This window comes from Condylura cristata, unplaced genomic scaffold (genome assembly GCF_000260355.1).
Source record: "Condylura cristata isolate star-nosed mole 26May11 unplaced genomic scaffold, ConCri1.0 scaffold00029, whole genome shotgun sequence".
NCBI lineage: Eukaryota > Metazoa > Chordata > Mammalia > Eulipotyphla > Talpidae > Condylura > Condylura cristata.
Genome location: NW_004567130.1, coordinates 3882521 through 3903447, shown reverse-complemented (window position 1 = coordinate 3903447; position 20927 = coordinate 3882521). Strand labels below are relative to the sequence as shown.

The window sequence follows — 20927 nt, the reverse complement described above, 5'->3', positions numbered from 1 at the left end:
AGGGGGAAGATTCGCTTGCCCTACAACCTTGGAGCAGGTTGGAGGGTACCTGGATGGGTGCCCTGGCCCCAGCCTGGGGCCGTGACCATGCTCGTGAGCTGGATTGTGGCGCCATCTTCATGGCCACCCCCGAGGGGGCGGGCACCTTTCTACTTGGTTGTCCCGCGCGCATCTTCCTGCTGACTGGTGCTCGTTCTCAGTCTGCTCGTTCTCCGCTCGCTCGGAGTCTGCAGCCTGCCAGCGCAGGAGGGCCTGTGGCAAGGGACCGCAGAGAGCGCTGGAGAGGAGAGCGGGCGCCTGCCTCGTCCCCCTTCCTGCAGCCGCAGCACGAGCAGGATGTTGGGGTGCAGCTAATGTGGGCTCCCTCTAGGAGAACCCCAGTTCTGCTGAAAAGCTGTAAGCAGAGCTGGGGAAGAGTCCCAGCGCCCAGGGTCCCTGCTTGGCGACGTCATGCATCCAGGGCTGGGACTTTCCTGTGACTGAGCCACGGGCTCGTAAGATCTCAGGATCCGTGGGGTGGTCACCAGAAATCGCTGGAGTCGGAGGGGCGTCTCTGCGGGCAGCTTTGGGGCAGGGCTGAGCTGGTTGCGGAGGGGCGGGGGCTGACGGCAACTGTGGAGACAGGGTCCTGGCCGGCTGCCTGTACCCTCCACCACCCCACAGCCCGTGGCAGTGAGACGGGGTGATGGGGCTGGTGGGCGCCGCTCTGGGCTCTGAGGGATTCTGTCCTGGGGGTCCTCCACACCACAGGGACACCACCGCTGTCCGTAGGGTAATTGTCCCTGCCGCTGAGGGGCAGCACTGGGCCTTGGCTCGAGCTGCTCTGTGAGAGCCGGGAACGGCCTTGCAGTGTGAGCGCCACACACCTGGTGACCCCGGGCTAGGGTGGCTTCCCAGGAGAGGGCTCTGAGGCAGGGGGTGCGTAGGAGAGACAGTGACAGAACAGAATTCGCACCTGCCCCTCCCCTGCCTGGGGCATGAGAACAGTGAGTGGGAACAGAAGGTGGACCTGCTGCTGGGTTCGGGGCCCAGCGCAGGAAAGTCTACTGGGCTGCAGGCGTCCACCCGCGCTCCCCGAACAGGCCAACTTGGCCCAGAGCTGAGATCAGGAAAGCTCCAGAGCTGAGATCAGGAAAGCTCCAGGTGACCTGAGGGCCTCTGACCGGTGGGTCTCGGCCAGGAAAGCCCTGCCTGCCTGTGCTGCCACCCTGCCCAAACGGTCATCTAAAGGAGTCCATGACTAAGTAGCTGTCCACAGTGACCACGCCCAGCACCTGGCAGAAGGCGAGCAGCCTGGGCTGCTGTTGGCACAGCTGGGAAACGTGAGAGCGAGATCATTTCTAAGTGGGAGAGCGAGGAGCCACTCTGCAGGAGACACTGGCCTTTGCTCATGTGTGTGTTGCATTTATTATTATTTTTAAAATATTTTATTTATTTGTGCATACAGAACTGGGGTACAGGCCAGAGGTGCAGGGGTGGTGAGAGGCTTCACCAGAGACAGTGGGGAGCAGAACAGGCCTACTGACGAAGTGCACTGCTGAGGGAGCAGCAGGCGGGTCAGGAGAGGTCTGCCGCACCATGTGGGTCACCTCCAGGGCGGGGATCAAGTTCGCACTGAAGTGCTCAGCTTGCAGTGCTGAGCTTTAACCCGCTGTGCCACCAGGGAGGGCCTTCGTGCTGCATTTAAAGCCTGAAGTGGAAGCAGGAGCCCGCTCAGCTACTGGCGGGATGTCCCAGATTCCTGCTGCTGCCCCAGGGAAGTCCTGGGAGCAGGTGGGGGTGCCCGCTGGATGCCCAGCAGTGCCTGGGGAGGCCCAGGACTGGGTGGGTGAGTCGGGAGGCGGGGGCCTGACCTGCTCCGTCCCCACAGCACCTGTCCTGTCCCCACAGCACATGCGAGAGGCCGCGGGGCGGCGGCAGCAGCTGGAACTGGAGCATGAGCAAGCCCTGGCCGTGCTCAATGCCAAGCAGCAGGAGATTGACCTTCTGCAGAGGGTGAGCTGGTGGGCAGGTGGCCTGGGCGTAGGGATGCAGGGGGAAGGGTTGGCTCCAGGATGTAGGGGTGCAGGGGGAAGGGTGGGTGGGCCCGTGGGTGTTGGAGTGTAGGGGAGGGGTGGATGGGCGCCGGGGTACCTAGGTGAGGGAGGCTGGGGGGGGCGGTAGCAGCTGCCTTTCTGACAGGCTCCAGCCTGTCCTCTCCTCGGCTGGGAAGTTTCACTCCCAAGCGACCATGTTTGTGTTCTGGACTGCACAGTAGGTGGAAGGTTCTAGCACTGCTGTCAGTGAGGTGTGGGGTGTACACACTCTGTGGAGCACTGGCAGGGTTCTGAACCAGGTTAGCTTTGGGGGGCCTCCGGACTGTGTCCATGGAGATGGGACAGACACTCACACTTGCCCCTGTGGCCACATGCCCGGGAACAGGTGCTGCAGGAAACAAGGGCCAGTTCGGAGAGCTGTTGGGGTGCCCTGGGGGGGGCCTAGTGGGGGCTTGGGCCAAACACCAGGTGGTGGAGGCAGCTGGCCTCCCCCTTGCTCATCCGGTGGTGGCTCCTTTGCATGGGGACGTTGCTGTGGTGTTTTAACGAGCGGCCTGCTCGCCCCTGTGTCAAGGCCACAGCCAGAGGAAAGGAGGACGGGGAGCAGGACCTGAGGGCAGGGAGGAGGTGCGGAGGGCGGGGTGCTCCAGAGTGTGGGCGTGTGTCCCTGAGATGCGCTGGGGCCAAGTACAGCTACCTGTACTCACGTGTCAGCCTGTCCTCCTGTCTCCTCAGATGGGCACGAGGACCCCTCTTTCAGAGCCCAGGCCTTGGGTGGCCTGGGTAGAGGTCTCTTCTCATTTTCTTGCCAAGGGTGGGGTCCCATACCCCACTGGTACATCCTCCCATGGGGCCACCTTCTTGCCAAGGGCCTTCGCTGTGGGACAGAGGGCCACGAGAGGGGGCTTCTGCTTGGGTGCTGGCTGGCTGCCTCCCCTATCCGTGTGTCCCCACATCCCTCTGCAGGCCGTGCGACCCCCTCGGCCAGCCCCTGTGTGCCCCAGCAGAGTAGCACCTGGCAGGTGCCGACGACCCCCTGACGTGGACCCAGGCTGCGTCCAGGGCAGAGCTTGTTAGCTACGGTCGGCCCACGGGAACGAGACACTGTCACAGCGACAGTGCTGGTGTGGCCCCTGGGACAGTGCATTGGGGCCGCGCCCTCTCGGGCGGGCCTGCGTGTCCGGGGCCCAGCAGCAGGGGGGTGGGCAGTGCCTGCAGAGACACTGCGGGCCCCGCCAGGGCGATGGGCATGGTGCACATTACCCGGGCCAGTCCTGTGCCTCCTGGCTACCCTCTGGTGCCCTCCTGCCCTGCCCTGTGCCCATGCCTCTCCCGGGCGACACAGCGTTGGGTGCTCACTCGTCATTCATCCAGCGTGGGCAGGGCTCCTGGGAAGCAGAGTGGGGGAGTGACAGGCGGCCCCAGTGTGCTTGTGTGAGGCAGGCGAGGAGATGGGCTCAGCTGGACGGCGGGAACATGGTCAGGGTGGGGCCACCCTGGTTGGGCAGCAGCAGACGCCACCGGGTGAGGGGTCTGATCAGGCTCCTTGTGGTGCCGCCTCGCAGACTGAGGGTGGAGCTGGGGCTGCTGTTGGGGGTGGCACTGGAGGAAGTGATGGCGCTTCTGGGGTGCGGGCCTGTGGGGAGGAGGACAGGGCCACACCGCGGGCCCTAACCTGGAGTGGCGGGTGGCCCAGCTCTGTGCCTCTGGACCAGCCACCTGGAGGGTGAACTTGGGAGCAGCCCAAATCCTGAGCCTCCGTGACTGGCTAGGCCGCTCCTGCAGGAATGGCGCTGTCCCGCCAGCGCTCACGAGCTGGCGTGTGTGAGGCGGGTGTGCGTGTGAGCATGGGTGAGTGTGTGTGGGTGTGAGCATTGCCAGCATGTGTGCAGCCGTGTGTGAGTGTGTGCAGCCTGTGTATGTGTGAGCATGTGCTCTCTTGAGGCGCATGCACTGTGGAGAGCAGGAGCCTCTCTCACCACAGCTCTTAGGGCCCTCATGGCAGCGATGTGTCAGCGTGTCAGGCCGTGTGTCAGGCTGTGACCAGCAAAGGCAGCTGCAGAAGCCACCCCAGGTGTGTTACGTGTGGAGACCGTCCTGGGCCTGGTCCCTGGATGCAGCCAGGCCCCCCTTCTCCGCCCCCCACCATCCTGCACTCTCCTCTCCTGCTCACCCGCACACCTCTGTTCCTTGGCCTCACCCCACCTTCCTTGGGGTCTCGGCCACATGCTGGGCCACCAGGTAATGACGGCTGAGTGTCTACTGGCCACCTGGCCTTCGTGACTGCCCTCTCTGCCGTGCGCTCTCGGCCACACGTGCTTCCCGACGCCAGATACGCAGCCCTCGCCCTCTCCTGCTGCCTGTCTTTCTTAGCTGGTGTCCACACACGGGACAGAGCCTCGAAGCAGGCCCTGGGCACGAGGGCACTCGGGCCGCAGCATGGGCAGAGGGCGCCCGCGGAGGCTCTCCTGAGCGTCTCCTCTTGATGCAGCTCGTGCTCAAAACCACGAATGCCTCCTAGGCAAGGAGGCCTGACTCGGCATGGCACCCAGGGCCTTGAGTGGGGTCATGCGGGCAGGTGGCCCCGGTGGGCCCCGGGTGGCGGCCCGAGCAGCTCCAGGCCTCAGGCCCCACTCACAGCTGCCCTGGACATGGGTCCTCTGGGTGCCCACTGCAAAGGTCAGATCCTGCGAGCTGGCAGCGGTCGGCGACCAGCCCTGCTCAAGCTGCTGCTTAGATTTTGGAGGATTCAGGACTGCCAGTTCTGACTGCCGATTTTAACAGTCTATTCTCATCGCCCAAATGGCCCGCTTGCAAGTAGCCTCGGAAACACGCCCGGTTTGCACTTGACGTGGAAGCCGCATCCTCGCTGCCAACTTGGCCGGTCCCAGCGCCCACCCCCACCCGCCGTGCCGCCTCGGTGGGCCGCTCTGCTCGCTGCTATTTATGTCGTCCCGCGAGTCCCTGCGGGCTTGTCTATTTCCACCTCGCCGTCAATTGTTGCGCTGGCTGTTTTTGCTTTGAAAGGGACGAGCTGAAGCGCTTGGAGTCGGCTGCTCGGAGCCTGCGGAGTGAGGGTGTGAATGCCAGTCGCTGCTGTCTGGCCTGCGCGGCTTGCAGAGGCCCCCTCCCTGGCTGGGGAGCCAGCAGGCTGCCAGGAGGCGCTCGCGGTCGCCGTGGTCCGCAGGGCGGCTCCTCCGGCGCGAGTCCCAGTGGCTCCCGTGGGTTCTTTAGTGCTTATCGCAAGAGACAGGCGCTGGGCCAGGAGAAATGCCACAGGCTTTGGTGTTGCTGCATCTGGAGGCCACAAGGATGTCTTGAGGCCCCAAGGCAGCCTCATGGGCATCCTGGGTGCTGGTGCCAGGAGTGGCCTGGACGAGGTGGCTGGCCGGCAGGCCCTCAGCTTCTGCGGGAGGGCCACTTCCTTTAACAGCGGTGATGCTGCCCCCTAGGACTCCGGGTCATGCCCGTGTGGAGGGCTCAGGTGCGCTGGATCCGGCACCCCGCACTCCCAACGCCCCCTTCCCCGCACCATCGGCCCGGGGGTATGCTCTCGTGCTCTCCGCTGGGCTGGCTTTGCTCGGGTCCCGTGTGTGGGCCCCTGTCCCTCATGCGACCAGGTGGCCCCAACACTCCTCCGGTTCCACCAGTCAGCCCGGCAAGGCCCTCCCCCAGTTTCCTGGGCACCTCTGCTCTGAGTGGGGGTCTAGACTCTACTCTCCTGCACTCAGTGGGGGGCTGCACCCTGCAGATTCAGGCCAGCAGGTGTCACGCCCACACCAGGTTGCTGGGGTTTTGAGGATGGGTCCCATGACGCAGCTTTGCGGTGACATCGGGCCAGGCTCTGGGGAAGGCCTTAGGGAAGTGGGTGGTGTCTGTTCAGGGCAGGGGGTGTTGCTTCAAGGACCTGCAAGAAGGTGCCCCTGGGACAGGCTGAGCCGCTGAGCGTGGACAAAGGGCCCTGGACCCCCCCCTGGCCCCTCCTCTGGCTGCTGAGCCTCGGCTGACCTTCAGCTACTCTGGGGCGCGGGACTGGGCTTTGTTTCAGCGGTGGCAGAGGACACAGGGGTGACAGTGTTACCTGAGGCTCGCAGAGCAACTGCCCTGGTAGCAAGTCTGGTGACCCCTTGTGGGGAGCAGCCAGGCCCCTCCTGTTCGGACAGACCCAGGTCCGTCTGCTCCCCACCCGCTACCTTGGGGCCCTCTGGGTTCTACAGCATCAAACAGCATCAAAGCCCCCCTCCCCCCAAGCCCGCTCAGCCTGCCCCACGGTGAAGGGGCAGGCTGGTTTAGACCCTCGAAGCCTGGGGCTCACTAGGGGGATAAAACACAACCACCGACAGTGCAGACATTCGTCTGACGCCCCTCTTTCCGCCTTTTAAACACCTGCTCTTTTCTCATCTTTCTCCCCAAAAGGCTCAGGTTGAAGCTAAGAAAGAGCATGAAGGCGCAGTGCAGTTGCTAGAGGTGGGTGGTCCTGGCTTCTGGTTCGGGGGTGGGAGTTGCGGGTGGGGGGCAGGTGGTCAGGGGCGGGCAGGTGGTCCTGGTGCTGGCTCCTCATCCCTCCCTCCCCTCTCCGCCAACTCCTCTCCTCCTCCGCTCTTCTCCCCTAACTCCTCCTCGCCCCCTCTTCCCTTCTCCCTCCCTTTGTCCTGCTTCTCTTGGGGGGGCATCTAGCTGGATAACCCCAGCATGGACTCAAGCCCTAACGCTGGGGTACCTGCTCCCCTGTCCATGGCACAGGCAGCCGCTAGTCCTGTTTCATGGGAGAAGACAAGACAGACAGGCCAGCACATCCTCTCAGCCACACAGCAGCTCCCTGCTGCCTCCTGGGTGGTCTAGGGGGTTGCTTTTGGGGGGTAACCTCCTGGGGGGAGGGGCCGGTAGACCATCCCTGGGGGCGTCCGGCCAGCAGAGGGGTCCTGGGGTCTACTGAAAGGCATAGCTGAGCCAGGAGCATGTAGGACACTGTCCGTGTGCAGGGTTAGCTCGGGGCCCACCTGGGAAACCCTGTCCACACACCGGCCAGAGGACAAAGGGTGCCCGCAGCCTGGGTTCTCATGGCCCAGTGGTGGGTGTCGGGGAGGGGGGAGCTCCATTCCGAGCAGCTGAGTAGCCTGAGGGTGGCTGGTGGCCATCCTGGGTTCTGCCCTGGGCTCCAGGCTGGGGCCAGTCCCCTTGGTGGCCAGGCAGGCTGCAGGGAGCTGTAGGGCCAGGGCCTCTGCTGGCTGCACCTGCATGGGTGACAGAGGGCACAGCCGCGGGCCAGGCCTCTACCCGCCCACGGCTGGTCTGGCCCCCACAAGCCTTTAGCCAGACACAGCAGTGGGTGCTGCCCTGGGGGCTCACCTGGGCCTCCTCCTTGACTGCCCCATCATGACTGCACCCCAGAAGTGACAGGCGCTCCCCTTGGGCCCTCACCCTGCCCCAAGGAGTGGCTTAAACAGAGTTCCTGCCTCTTACCTGCCTCCTGCTGGGAACGCTCTCAAAGTTGATTTCCTAAAGCAACATTAGCGGTGGGACGGGATGGAGGGACAAGGGTGACAGAGGAGGGAACCCAGGCGAGGGGAGGGCCCTCGGGGGCTGGGCGCCTGGCGGTTGGTGCCCTGCTGGGCCGCCTGGCCTGTGGCCCCCAAGCCCTAGCCCCACAGGCCTTGGTTTGCCTCCTGTGGGTGTCCCACCCTCCCAGCCAGCCCTGGATGGCCCATGGGTGGCATCGTAGGTGCTGTGGCTCCGAGGCATGGCCTGGGGCACAGAGGCGGTGCTTGGTGGTGGTGTGACGCCGGAGCTTCCCTGGGCCACCTCCTGCCATGACGCTGCCTTGCTTTCCCCCCAGAACACGCTGGACAGCATGCAGGTACTTGGGCAGTGCCGTGTGTGTGATGAGTCTCTAGTCCTGGGGCAGCCTCCAGGCCTGGGCCTGCTCAATTGCCCCTCCCCCCAGCACCTGGGGTTCCACCTGCAGGGTGCCCGCAGTGGGGGGGCACTGCCCCAAGGCTCCATAGGCGGGGACCCCCAGACACACCCACCCCCTCAGCATTGAGCAGGCCCAGGACTTGGCCCATCCTGCCAGGCTGCAGTGCCCTGAATTCGGGTGGCGGGGGATGTTGTCGGCACTGAGCGCCCCGGGCAGTGGGGGTGGGCCTGGCACGCTCAGGGCTGCGTGGCCATCAGAATTCGGACCCGGCACCTGGTCGCCACCCCGCATGGCTGTCTGCCCCGCAGCAGCCCGTCCCCACGGCGCAGTGCTGGCTTCCCCTCCCTTCCTTGTTGATCTGGGTCTCTCTGGATAGGGTCTGGCGCCTTTTCTAAAATCCTGATTGCGAATTTGTAGAGCAGATGGCTTTTCTCACTGCAGCGGTTCTCAAAATGGGGTTCCGAGCCCGCTGCCTCTGTATCATGAAGGGGGTGTGATGAGGGGGGTGTTAGAAATACAGATTCCTGGGCTCCTCTGCAGCCAGTGGGAAACCGGCCAGAGCCAGACACCCAATTTTCATCAGCCTGTGGGGTTCTGATGCAGCTGACGGGGAGCGTTCGGGGGGCAGGTGCACGGGACCCGCTCTGAGGCCGAGGGTCTGAACCCCACCACGTGCTCGCCAGGAGGGGCCGAATCCCAGCTGCGCTGTGGGCCTGGCTGTCACCGAGCCAGCCCCGTCCCCAGATGCCTCTGCTGCCCATTTTGGGCAGCGGCCCCTGGGTGGGATGGCCGCCCCCCACCCTCCAGGCATGGGCAGCTTTACCAGCGGAGGGGGGCCACCTAAGCAGGGCAGAATCCGAGCCACCGGCCTGGGCTCGAGCCCCGTGGCCTACGTGGGCACCCGCCCCGACAGGAAACACCGAGTGTCACACTTGGCACGAGTGTGGTGTAAAGAGGAGGGCGCTGACCCAGGCTGGACTCCCTGGGACACGTCCTTGTGCTACATTCTGACTTAAAGAAACGAATGTGGGATTGTTTCCATGGCCCCTACATGCCTGCACAGCCGCAAGGCCGATGGGTGATGGGCCCCCCCACTCCAGTGGAGCATGTGAGGCTCCACTGGACGAGACGGGGTCCCACACTCAGAGGCACGGCGGCTTCGTTCCTCGAGCCAGGTCTGGGCGTTGGCATAGCCCCTCCGGGCCCTGTGTCTGCAGCTACTCGTGCCTGCGCTGATGCTGCTATCAGGGAGGTCATCCTGCCCATGGGTGATCCCCAGGCCAGGGGGACACCAGGCCAGAGTAGATGCACAGGACACCCAGATGCAAGGGACACCCAGAGCAGAGGGGACACCCGGGGCAGAGAGGACACAAGGCTCTTCTGCCGACGGGCCTGGCCAGACCTGGCACATGGTCCAGTTTCACTGAGAGAGCAGCAGCTTAGCAGCGTCCCTAGGCCAGGGGTCAAGGCCGTGTGGGGCGGGGCCTCTGCTCCTGTGCCTGGACCCTCAGGGGACAGCGCTGTGAGACCCAAGGACTGCAGGAAGGGCGGCCAGCGTGGCATCTAGATGTGAGCGGAGAAGCCCTCTGCTTGGCTCGTGTGTCCTGGGCTCTCGGGACTGGTGGACCAGGGTCTCGCCCTCGGAGCCAAACAGCCTGCGCCCAGGTGGGATCTGGGCCCCCGGGGAGTGTGGCCACCGCGGGCTGTCTGGTCAGCGGTGGGTGGGGCGGGAGCTCCTCTGTGCATATGGTCTGGGGGACACGCATCTGCCCCGGGGCCCCGACGCGCCCCAGCGCTGAGTCCCATGGATGCTGTCGATGTGCCCATGGCCACACAGGCCATGTTAGGAGCCAGCCCCCAGCCAGCTGCTCCTGCGCAGAGTTCAGCGCTCGGAACTCAGGGCGGAATCTCAGAGCCTGCCGAGGGCAGTGCCACGCTGTCTGGGGCCGTGGTGCGGTGGCGGCGACCGTGGCGGGACTGGGCATGGAGCTTGCTGGCTGGGGTCTCGCCTGCTGGCTCACGAAGGCTGCTGGACGTGTTGGTGTTCCTCCTGGGGTCAGAATGCCAGGGATGGCTGGCCCAACCCCATCCACTTGTTCCAGCCCTTCCTGGCTGAACCAGCACGGGCGTCGCAGCTGCTGGCCTTGCTGTCCTGTCGGTGTTGCTTCTGGGTGCAGAGGGGAGCAGGCGAGGATCGGGGGGCTGCCATACCTTGGTTCCTCCTGGTGAAGGCCAGGTGGGGAGGCGGGCCTTTCCTCGTTGGCCGAGGGTGTCCCCAGGGTCCGACATGTGGCTGCCCTCCCGTGTAAGCTGGCCAGGGGTGCCCCTGCTCCTGGGCCTGCCCCGTGCCCATGGGCGATGCCTTTGGTGTTGTCCCTGCTGCTGCCAAGCCTGGAGCCGGAACCCCCTCAGGGTGCCAGGTTGGGTGCCAACCCCAGGGGCTTGATCACACAGGGGCCAGTGCAGTGGGGCCGGGCCAGTGGGCGTGTTCCTTCACAGAGGCTGCCCCCTGCTGGCCAGGCTGTGAAGTTGCTGCCCCTGCTGGCTTTCCCAAGGGACAGGTGCATCCAGGCCCTGGGGCTGGGACCTGCCAGGGGCCGCTCAGGAGCTCAACCGTGCTGGCCCCTGTGCCCCACTGGCCTCCTGCGCCCCTGCCTGGGTCCCCAGTACCAGGCAGCACACAGCTGCCCTCTAGTGCCCGCTGGGGCCCACAGCCAAGCCAGCATCCAGTGTGCAGGGCAGGAGCTGCGCGAGCACGGTCACAGGGGTGGCAGGAGGGTAATGGCAGGTTGGTGCCCACATCGCTGGGCCTCAGCGCACTGCCCCACCCAGCGCTAGCTGCTGCCGCCGCTGCTGGCCCTGCCAAGCCCCAAGCCCGCTCCGCCTTTCCACCCGCTGCTGCTGCTCGTGCCGCTGCTGCGGCTGTGCACGTGGGGCACGTGGCCGTCCCCATCACCTACTGACGCCAGACACTTGGCCACTGCCTGCTCCACTGCCCCTCTGCCAGCGCCTCGCGGCCTCTGTGCCACAGCACCCAGGCTGTGGCCACTACCACTGCCTGCGGCAGTAATGGTGACACCAGCTCCCCGCTGGCTTCGCCCGTGCGCCTCTGCCCAGGAAGACTGTGCCTGGACCTTGTCCTGTGAGCCCCCGTGAAGGGAGGGTCTGCCGAGGCTGTCCAGCTGCCCACACGTGCGGGCAGCAGGCGCGCCCTGGATTAGTGACGCAGGTGCTGAGCTCTTGGAGGCCAGATGCACCTGAGCCAGGAGCCATCCTGGTGGAGTGTCCAGGCCACACCTGTGCGGTAGGCAGGGACAGTGCCCATGTAGGCTTGTTCTAGTACCTGCCACTTGGCTTCCCGGTACAGGGGAGACCAGGGCATCTGAACTCTTTTTTAAAAAAAAATATTTTATTTATGCATACAAGAGCTGGGGTGTAGGCCGGAGGTCTGAGGGGTGGGAGGATTCACCAGAGACAAAGTGGGGAGCAGAACAGGCAGATCTACTGAGAGGAGCAGCAGGGAGACAGGCGAGTTCTGCTCTGCAATGTGGGTCAGCTCCCCCCGTGGATCAGCTCCCTGGCCAGGGATCGAACTCAGGGCCACAGAGGCTGGTGATAATTTCATAGCGCTGAGACTTAACCCTTGCACCACTCGGGAAGCCCCTTACCTGAACTCTAAATCTCAGGCCCTTCCCACACTCTCGTCTGCTCACCTGCATTTCAGCCAGTGCTGGGGTGACTGGCCGGCTGGGGCCACGCCCTCATCCTATGGTTGCCTCTTTGGACCGTGGAGACAACTTCTGGCCATGGAGCTCAGGCGCTGGGCTGGTGGGGTTACTCTAACAGCAGCACATAAGTCACCTCCCAGCCTCCTGGTCTCTGCCAGAGACCAGCACTGTGCAGGCCCTTGAGACCACCTCCCTAGCCTGCCCCTGAACCCCCAACACCGAAGCCCCGCCCCCAGGCACCAGGCCAGCACCAGGCCCCACTCCACCACTAGAGGAGTGTCTCCTATGCCCCTAAAGCCTTTTCACTTCTCCCTATTTTTTTATTCACCACCCTACCTTTGGCCCTGGGACAGCCCTGCCTGGGTACAGAGACTGGTCAAGACCCAGGGGGCCAGATGCTCGGGCCCAGTGCAGATACACCTGGTCTCCTCAGCGCACCCCAGGTGTCACAACACCCCAGCACCCCTCCGCCACCCACCACGACAGCCCCCGGCACCCGGCGCTCAGCTGGCCAGAGCCCTCTTCCCCAGGCTGGCACGGCCCCGTCCCTGCCCCCTCACTCCTGGGGGTCTACCACTGGCCTGGGCAGCCGGGCCTGGCCGCCGGTGTTGCATGGTCTGCTGCCCCAGGCCTGGGCGGCAGGGTGGGGCCTGGCACTCCCACGTCGTGCTTGTGTCCAGGAGAGCTTTTCACAGCCAAGCCAAGCTCATTTAGCTTTTTTTTTTTTTTCATTTAGCTTTTTAAAGGCGAATCCTGCTGGTTTTAAAAAACGAATCAAAGAAATTATAGGTTTGGGATTTGTTAGGTGTATTTTTAGCAATAGGGCTTCATCCTTGGCTGAGGAGCTGAAGAGCTTAATGCCAGCAGAGGGAGGAGGGAGGGAGGGAGGAGGGGGAGTGTCTGTTGCTGGGCTCAGGCGTCTGGCCCTTCCCACACCCACACGTGGGCACACGAGGAGCCGTGTCCCCCGGTGCCCACGTGTGCAAGCTTGGGGCAGGGTCCCAGGGGCGGACACCCAGAGGTCTGCAGCTGGTGTGGAGACGAAGCTGGCTGTCTAGGGCAGCTGCAGACCAATGGGCTGGTCACTGAGCAGGATCAGGAGCCCCACTCCTCCCAGCCGACATCGCTGTGCTGGGAGCCTGGGAGCCAGCATGTGAGGGCACCTCAGGTGGGGGCCCAGGAGCCGCTGCCTTCCTGCGGGAGCTGACCGGGGCCCTTGGGGGGCCTCTGGGGCCAGTGTGGAGCAGCCTGGCCACAGGAGGTGAAGCCAGGACCCCAGGAGGGAGGGGACAGCCAGCAGGAGCTGCAGGTGGGAGGTCACTCCTGTCCACTCCTGTCCTCCCAGGTGCTAAAGAGATGTGTCCAAAGCCTGTCTATGGTGGCAAAGCTTTCAGGGTCAGCGCAGCATACTGAGGGCCCTGGCCGCTCAGGGGTGTTCCTGGGGCCCCATGACAGAACGCACCAGCGGGCAGGCTGGGAGCTGTCCCAGGGCTAGGGCTGCCCCTCAAGCGCGCACCCTACACTGACAGCTCCGGGAGGCATGCCGGCCACGGAGCGCTAGCTCACCCAGCCCAGGACAGCCTTGGCCAGCGGGGCCCAGTGCAGACCCCGCACCCCCAACACTGCCCGCGGGGGCCTGTGGCATGCTAGCAGGGGGCTTGGACCTGCTGGACGCGGGTCTCCTGCAGAGCAGGAGGCTGCCGCTGACACGCACCCACCCGGCACACGGCACACACACCCGACATGCCACACACACAAGACAGAACACACAGGACATGCCACACGCGCGCACCACACATGCAGGCGTGCACGAGACAGCACACACGGGCGCACTTGAGACTGGGCACACGGCCAGGCACGAGCAGGCACATGGACACGCAGCACATGACGTGCACACACACGTGTGCACGCGGACGCCGGCGCCCAGCACGGTGTGCTCGTGGCGCCCCGCCCACCCGACTGCCTCTCTCTGTCCGCGCAGAGCAAGGTGAGGGAGCTGGAGGAGCAGTGCCGCGCGCAGAGTGAGCAGTTCAGCCTGCTGTCCCGAGACCTGGAGGCGCTGCGGAGGCAGGCCGGGAGGATCGACCTGCTGGGCAGCCTCCCGCCGGCGCCCCTGGAAGTGCCTGCGCCCCCCGGCAAGCCCTTCCCGCGCTTCATGAACGGACTTGCTGCCTCCATCAGCAAAGGTAGTGGCGCCTCGTCACTCCTCTGCCCACAGCACCAGAGTCCAGACTGCGCAGGGCTGGGTGCTCGGCTGGCGCCCAGTGCCCAAGCATCCGGCCCAGCCCGCGAGTCCATCACTTGGGCCCTCCTGGCCTCTGAGCAGCGGGACAGCAGTGCCCGGCTCTGACCTGGCGGCCGGGTCCTCCTCACAGCTCCACCCTCGGCAGGCTTCTGTCCCACCCAGACTGCCCGTCCCTGCGGCTGCCCCCTGCACCTCCCTGCCTGCCAGTCCCTCTGAGTGCTCCCTGGCTATCCTTCTGTGAACCGCGCCACCCTCAGCGGTTGACCCCAAGGGGCAGCAGGGGTATGGGGGCTGTGGCCTGGGCAGGCTGGGGGTGGTGGCGCCTTCTCACACAGCCCCACTCCTGCAGGCCACGAGAGCACAGTGGGGGGCCACACTGTGATCGGGGACCTCGTCCGGCCCCTCCCGCTCCCTGGAGACGACCCACTGTCTGCCAAGCCCACCTTTCTGTCCAGGTCCAGCAGCCCAAGATGCAGATTTGAAGCAGACGTGAGTGTCGTCCATGGGCGGGTGTGGGGCTCCTCCCCGGGCAAAGTCCATGCTTCTCTTGCAGCCCGGGCCTCCCCCACCCCAGCCTGAGGCCGCGGTGGGGTGGGGAGACCCCATGGGTGGGGGTTTGGAGGGGTTCGCCTCTGCTGTCACCTCCTCCAGGTAGGACCCCGGGGGGCCCTGACAGTGTCCATCTTCTTCTCAGCATCGTTGTCCATTCGCCCCCAAGGCTGGCCAGGGTCTGGCTTGAGATGCGTTCCTGTGAAACATCACCCGGGAGTCCGCAGCGAGGGGCCAGCAACTCTCAGATGCATGTGGGCGGGGTCCGGGAAGGGCGCCCTCAGGGTTCTTGGCTCCCTGAGCCCCTCCATGTCTTCAATAGATGGACAATGACCGGAGTCCCAGCAGCTCCAGGCAGAGATACTCAGGGAAGGTCCACCTGTGTGTCGCCCGCTACAGGTAAGAGGGCCCCTCCTGCGCCCTGAGCACCCATTTCTGATGGGGAGCCTGGCTCTTGTGGGTCTTACTGCTCTGGGGCCCCGAGCCAGCTGTCTACCCGGGAGGCTTAACACATCAGGAAGCGATTCCACTCTGGAGGCTGGACATTTGAATCAGGCGTCGTGGGCCTACTTTTCGGAGACACCAGGATGGAGCCTCACCTTGTCCAGTCCCTGGGGACCAGGCCCCCTGGCCGTGACGTGCCCCTCCCATCTCTGCCTGTCTCCACATGACCCTGCCTCCATTTGTCCTCTGTTCTCTTCATAAAGACCCCCGGCCCTGGGCTAGGCACCCACACTCAGGAGGGCCCCAGCTAATTTGGGTCCGTCTGCAAAGACTGTTTCCCTACGCACAGATACTGGGGAGCCCTTCCTGCCCCCCGGCCTTTGCACACGCTGCTCCCTCTGCAGGAGACACCTGCACCCTCTTGCCCTGGCCCTCCCTCCGTGTTGCCACACCTGGGGCTGACCTGCAGGTGTGGACAGTGGCAGGACGGCTGCAGCCGGCTGTCCGGAGGTCAGGAGGCCCAGCTCTGCTCCCAGCTGAGCTCTTGACAGGTCCCCATCACTTGTCATTAAAACCGGCACAGTTGCTGCAACACAGTAAGCACGGCACGTGTGTAACCGGTATTGCTGTCTCTGTTTGGTGCTCCTCGCTGAGACTTCCGGGTGACCCAGTTAAGCCAGCGCAGGAGTGTGCTGGCCGACACACGTGGGCCCGAGCCACTGTCACCATATTAAGGCGCGTGACTGTCAATTTCTTCCACCTTTCCCCATCAGTAGTGTCATGTGGGTTTTCTGTTACTTAATCAGCCTACTAATGAGAAGGCTAGCTGACAGATGTTTAATCTGCAAGTTGTACCTGACTTCAAAAAATATCTTGAGGACTGGAGACTGTGGTGTGAATTCTCCTGGAGTGGGGGGAGATAAAATGAGACACAGATTTCCCCCAGTCCTTTTAGCCAAAGCCACACACTTCCAGGGACTGACGCTCAGGGAGAATGTATGTGAGCATGAAAGAGACATTTATATGGACATTTGAAGTAAAACTGATTACATTAACCAAAATTAGAGATTGGAGCAACAGTCATCCCCTAAGTAACCATTAGGAAACGGGGTAAACAAAGCACATTAAGGTCACCATGCTTTCCGTGGAAGCGTTCAGTGGAACTATTTCTGTGGAATATCATACACCCACGAAAAGGTATTGCTAGACCCTCTTATGAGATGGAAGTTGTGCTATTCTGCGAGCTGTAAACGGTAATCACATGTAGTGTGATTCTGCCATTGCTATGGAATTATATTGACATGTTAGAATTGATTTCTTATTAACTTAGGAATGTGCAGTTATAGCAGCAGAGGAGTTTGAACAGAAATATCCGATCCATGAATGTGTCATCTGGTGCAGAGATTCCCCAGCTGCCACTTGGTTTCAGAACGGTCTTTGTTTGAAATCTGGGGCGAGTCAGCGAAGGCACACATAGGGCAAGGCCCCCCCTGCACCTCCACCCCCCAAGGTTTCCCAGCACCAGGGAGAGGTGGTGCCAGCCCTGGCTGCAGGAGAGCCACTGGGGTCCTTCCGTGCCTACTGACAAAGGCTGTTTTCTCTTCAGCTACAACCCCTTCGATGGGCCAAATGAAAACCCGGAAGCCGAGCTGCCCCTCACGGCAGGGAAGTACCTCTACATCTATGGGGACATGGACGAGGATGGCTTCTATGAAGGTCTCTGTTAACATGTGGAGGGATGGCGGCAGCGCCCCCAGCCTGACCTCCAAGTGCCTCTGGGGCAGGCAGGCCCCTCCCTCCTGATGGCCCAGTTCTCTGCTCTAACCCTCCTGGCCTCAGAGTCAACAGCTTTTCCCCTTTGGGACGACTGGGAGGGGCTGCAGCTTTTAACTCCAGGCGGACCCTGACTCTCAGTGGGTGTTCTATAATCGGCCTCCGCAGCCTCCCAGATGCTGTTCCCATGCATGGGGCTGCAGCTCCCGCTCACTCCTGCTGCCCGGGCGCCTGCTCCCCTGGGCAGGGCCCGTCCCTGCGACCTCTCATGGGAGAGGTTCTCACCCCAGAGGGTGGCCACCATTCATCTAGTGTGATCTGGCCCCACCAGCTGCTGACTGCCCTTCATGGTCATCTCCTATGATCTGAAATTAGGAAACGTGAAATCCCCTACCCAGAATGCTTGCCCTTTGACACCTTTTGACCTTGAAATGTGATGGCACCAGAAGCTTCATACATCAACTTTCTAAAGGGTTGGCTTCCTCATTTTCTGAAAGTTTTTGATTCCTTTGTACGAATAGAAGATGGTTAGAGTAGGGCCTGTAACAGTAAGTGTTCAATAATGTAAGTCATTCGCATCATCTCCATCTGCAGCACCACCATCCCCACCAGCACCATGCTCATTCTCACCACCATCACCCCTATCCTCGTCCTCCTCGTCACCACATCCCCACCAGCACCCCCTTTCTCTTCATCCTCTCATCACCATCACCCCATCTCATCCTCCTCACCATCACCCCATCCTCGTCCTCATCACCATCATCCCCACCAGCACCATCGTCTCCATGCCCATCACCGCTATCATCTTCCATCATCATCAGCACCATCTCCCTCACTCCCAGCCTTATCCTCCACATCCTCCTCATCACCATCATCCCCACCAGCACCAGCAAGCCCCTCCTGTCCCCTGGTTCATTTCCAGACACTTCAGTGAGGGATTGCCTGTCCCTTGCTGTCCCCTCTGTGTGGGGCCAAGGAGAGTTGAGTCCTTGTTTGAGTACAGCCCTGCCCCGAAATGCTCAGTGACCTGGCTGTCCTGTCCCAGCAGGTGAGCTCCTGGACGGACAGAGAGGCTTGGTACCGTCCAACTTCGTGGATTTTGTCCAGGACAGCGAGTCCCGCTTGGCCAGCACGCTGGGGAGCGAGCAGGACCAGAACCTCATCAACCACTCGGGGCTGGGCTTGGAGGGGGAGCGCATCCTGGACCTGCACTCGCCCACGCACACGGACCTGGGTGCCCTTGACGCTGCGGGGACGCTGGAGGTGAGCCTTGACGACGCTGGAGAAGACATCGTGCCTTACCCTCGGAAAATCACCCTGATCAAACAACTCGCCAAAAGTGTCATTGTGGGCTGGGAGCCCCCGGCCGTGCCGCCGGGCTGGGGCGCCGTGAGCAGCTACACGGTGCTGGTGGACACGGAGCCCCGCCTGAGCCTGGCCCTGGGCGGCAGGACCAAGGCCCTGGTGGAGAAGCTCAACCTGGCGGCCTGCACCCACCGCATCTCTGTGCAGTGCGTGACCAGCCAGGGCAGCTCGGACGAGCTGCGGTGCACGCTGCTGGTGGGCAGGGACGTGGCGGTGGCGCCCTCCCACCTGCGCGTGGACAACATCACGCAGATCTCTGCCCAGCTGTCCTGGCTGCCCACCAATAGCAACTACAGCCACGTGATCTTCCTCAACGAGGAGGAGCTGGACATGGTCAAGGCCGCCAGGTACAAGTACCAGTTCTTCAATCTCAGGCCCAACATGGCCTACAAGGTCAAGGTCCTGGCCAAGCCCCATCAGATGCCCTGGCAGCTGCCCCTGGAGCAGAGGGAGAAGAAGGAGGCCTTCGTGGAGTTCTCCACGCTGCCCGCAGGTGTGCCTCCTCCCACGGGCTCCCGGGGTGGGGTGGGGGTGGCTGCTTACTGCCCACGATGCTGGAGCACCGCGAAGCTGGCCAGAGGCTCCTCAGACACGGCAGGGGCCTGGTTGTGGTTTGGGGTCCTGGTGTTGGAGAGATTTCCTTTAACACTTGCATCACAAAGGGGCTCACCCTGCACAAGGCAAGGGAGAGCGAGGCGGGCACTCGCTCTGTCCAGATCCAGGGCCGTCCATCCAGCTCCCCGGTCCAGGTCCGGGACTGGCCCACTCATCCCAGCTGCGTGATCTGCGTGAGGCAGGAGGCACCACACGTGCTCCTGGGCTTCCTGCATCTCTGGGGGGCCGGCTCCTTGCCTCTGAGCGGGAAGAGGCCAGCGGCTTCCCATCTGGATGGGAGAGGAGGGCAGTGGCCTGCTGTGGTCTGGCTCTTGGGTCTGGCTCCCTCCTGTAGCCACAGGAATCCCTGGCATACTGGCCTGTGTGGGGCACGGCCTGTGGCTGTCCTCCCAGTCCCCAGCGGCCCCCATGACCAGGCCTGCACCCCTAGAGTAGGCCGCCTGCTCGGAGCAGCAGTATGTTGCACCCCGTTTCCTCAAGGCCCCCCTTAGCGCCGAGCTGCCACTCTCCCAGCAGCCTGCTGTCCTCCCTGCATGTCTGCACCGTGAAAGCCCCAATCCGAGGCGGGGCTGGTTTGCCGTCCACAGGGCCTGTGCTCTGGTTCACTGCACGGCGCCACTCCTAAACCCTCACTGGCTGGCGTCTGACCAGACGTGGCCAAGGCTGCAGGTGCTTGGAGCTGGGCGTCCATGGCCCCTGAGCAGACAGCAGCATACCAGGGCCCATGGGTGCCAGGTGCCCTCTTTCAGCGAGGCTGTAGCACCCCAGGAGACAGTCCTGGTGGACCGTCCGAACTGGATTCGGGACAAGTGGGGCTGTAAGTGGTGGCTGCGTGTGGCGACCCTAGCAAGGTGCCAGCAAGCCACGTGGAGTGGCCAGCCCCTCCCCGCCCCTGCTCCGGGCTCCCTCTGCTCTGCCCATGCAACATGGGAGTCACCTGGCATTTTAGGGCGGTGGGGTCAGAGAGGTTGGGGTCCTCTGCACTCTGGCCACCCCTCCCTGGGTTTCCTCCTCGGTTTCCAACCCTGGATTTCTGCTCCATTGCTGGATGCGGCATGTCCCAATGGGCTCTGCAGGGCGGGACGCCGCAGCTCACAGCACCGGGTGTGTGGGTAACGGTGGCTTCGGAGCCCATTGTCTTGGGAGCTCGGCACAGCCGGGCTCCTGGCTCATGTGCACCACCACCAGGCGTCCTGGGGGTCGCCCAGCTGGCCTGGTGGGGCCACTCTGGCCGTTTTCAGCTGCGTTTCCTGGGCACATAGAGGCCGCCTGCCCTGGTTGGCCGCAGGGAGGCGGGAGCTGACCCTGGGCTGGGCACGGGGCCTCTCACTGCCCCACCCCGTGCCACACCCATGGTGGGGCCTGTCCAGTGTCAGGTCAGGAGGGAGTGACGGCGAGGGCGCTGCTCTGTGAGTGCCTGCTGGGCCGCCTCCTTGCTGCTGAGTCGCCCCTGCCTCCACCAGGTGTGGAGAGGTGGAGGGCTGCCACGGGCCACCCCTCCCTCCGCCTGGCCGCAGGGCCTGAACCAGGCAGCCAGCCCCCGCATCCTGGCGCCTGGTAGGGCTGCCTCCTCCCCCCCCCCCCCCCGATTTAAGAAGATGCAGGTGACTCCTCCTGGCAGCTCCACGGGGCCTGACATCCAGGCAGCCGCCCTGTGCCAAGCAGCACAGTCTCCCTGGTCTGGGAGCCAGGACCTGTGGGGAGCAGGGGTGTGGGGTCCCGGCCCTCCCTTAGCCCTTCTCTGCCCTTGGCACCTTTCTTAGGAGCAGTGCGGAGGGGCCAGCCCAGCGCATCTCATGCTGAGCCGGCCTCTGAGCAGCTTCGCGGCTGTGTGGAGGAGCTGTGTGCTCGGGAACGGTGGCCTGGCTGTGGGGTGCTGCCCCCCAGTGGGATCCCTGAACCCTGGTTCTGGCTGCAGTGTGGGGGCCGCCGAGCCCGCAGGCTGTTGGGAGACTGAGTGCCCACTGAGGACGGTGTGGGCACAGCCCCCAGAGCACTGCCCCCTGTCCTGCTATGGGTCATGCTCGCGGGGTCCTGCTTATGGGGTGCAGGGCTCCGGGGGCTGGCGCTGAGGCTCAGCAAGCCCCAGACCTGCGCTCCTACGTCTGCCTTCAAGTAAGAGGATGTGGACTCTGGCTGTGGCCAGCAGGGCGTCAGCGTGCAGATGGGTTCTTGCACCATGGAGGAGCCCCCCATGAAGGGAGCCTCGTGGAGCCCCCCATGAAGGGGAACGGACCCCAGGCTGCGCTGTTAGT

General features: G+C 63.7%; 1 protein-coding gene across 11 annotated transcripts in view; it reads left to right on the top strand.

Annotated features, from left to right (window-relative positions):
• Nucleotides 1-20927, top strand: part of RIMBP2 (RIMS binding protein 2) — a 112774-nt gene that overhangs the window by 71019 nt on the left and 20828 nt on the right. For 4 of the 11 annotated variants that reach the window (XM_012731047.1, XM_012731043.1, XM_012731044.1 and 1 more), the window contains exons 4-10: nt 1891-1995; nt 6453-6503; nt 13663-13867; nt 14276-14415; nt 14798-14874; nt 16526-16635; nt 17738-18550. In XM_012731047.1, coding sequence (XP_012586501.1) covers nt 1894-1995; nt 6453-6503; nt 13663-13867; nt 14276-14415; nt 14798-14874; nt 16526-16635; nt 17738-18550 — 1498 coding nt within the window. In that variant the 5' untranslated portion in view covers nt 1891-1893. The remainder of the gene's footprint in view (nt 1-1890; nt 1996-6452; nt 6504-13662; nt 13868-14275; nt 14416-14797; nt 14875-16525; nt 16636-17737; nt 18551-20927) is intronic. The other 7 variants (XM_012731052.1, XM_012731045.1, XM_012731053.1 and 4 more) reach the window with 5 other exon arrangements.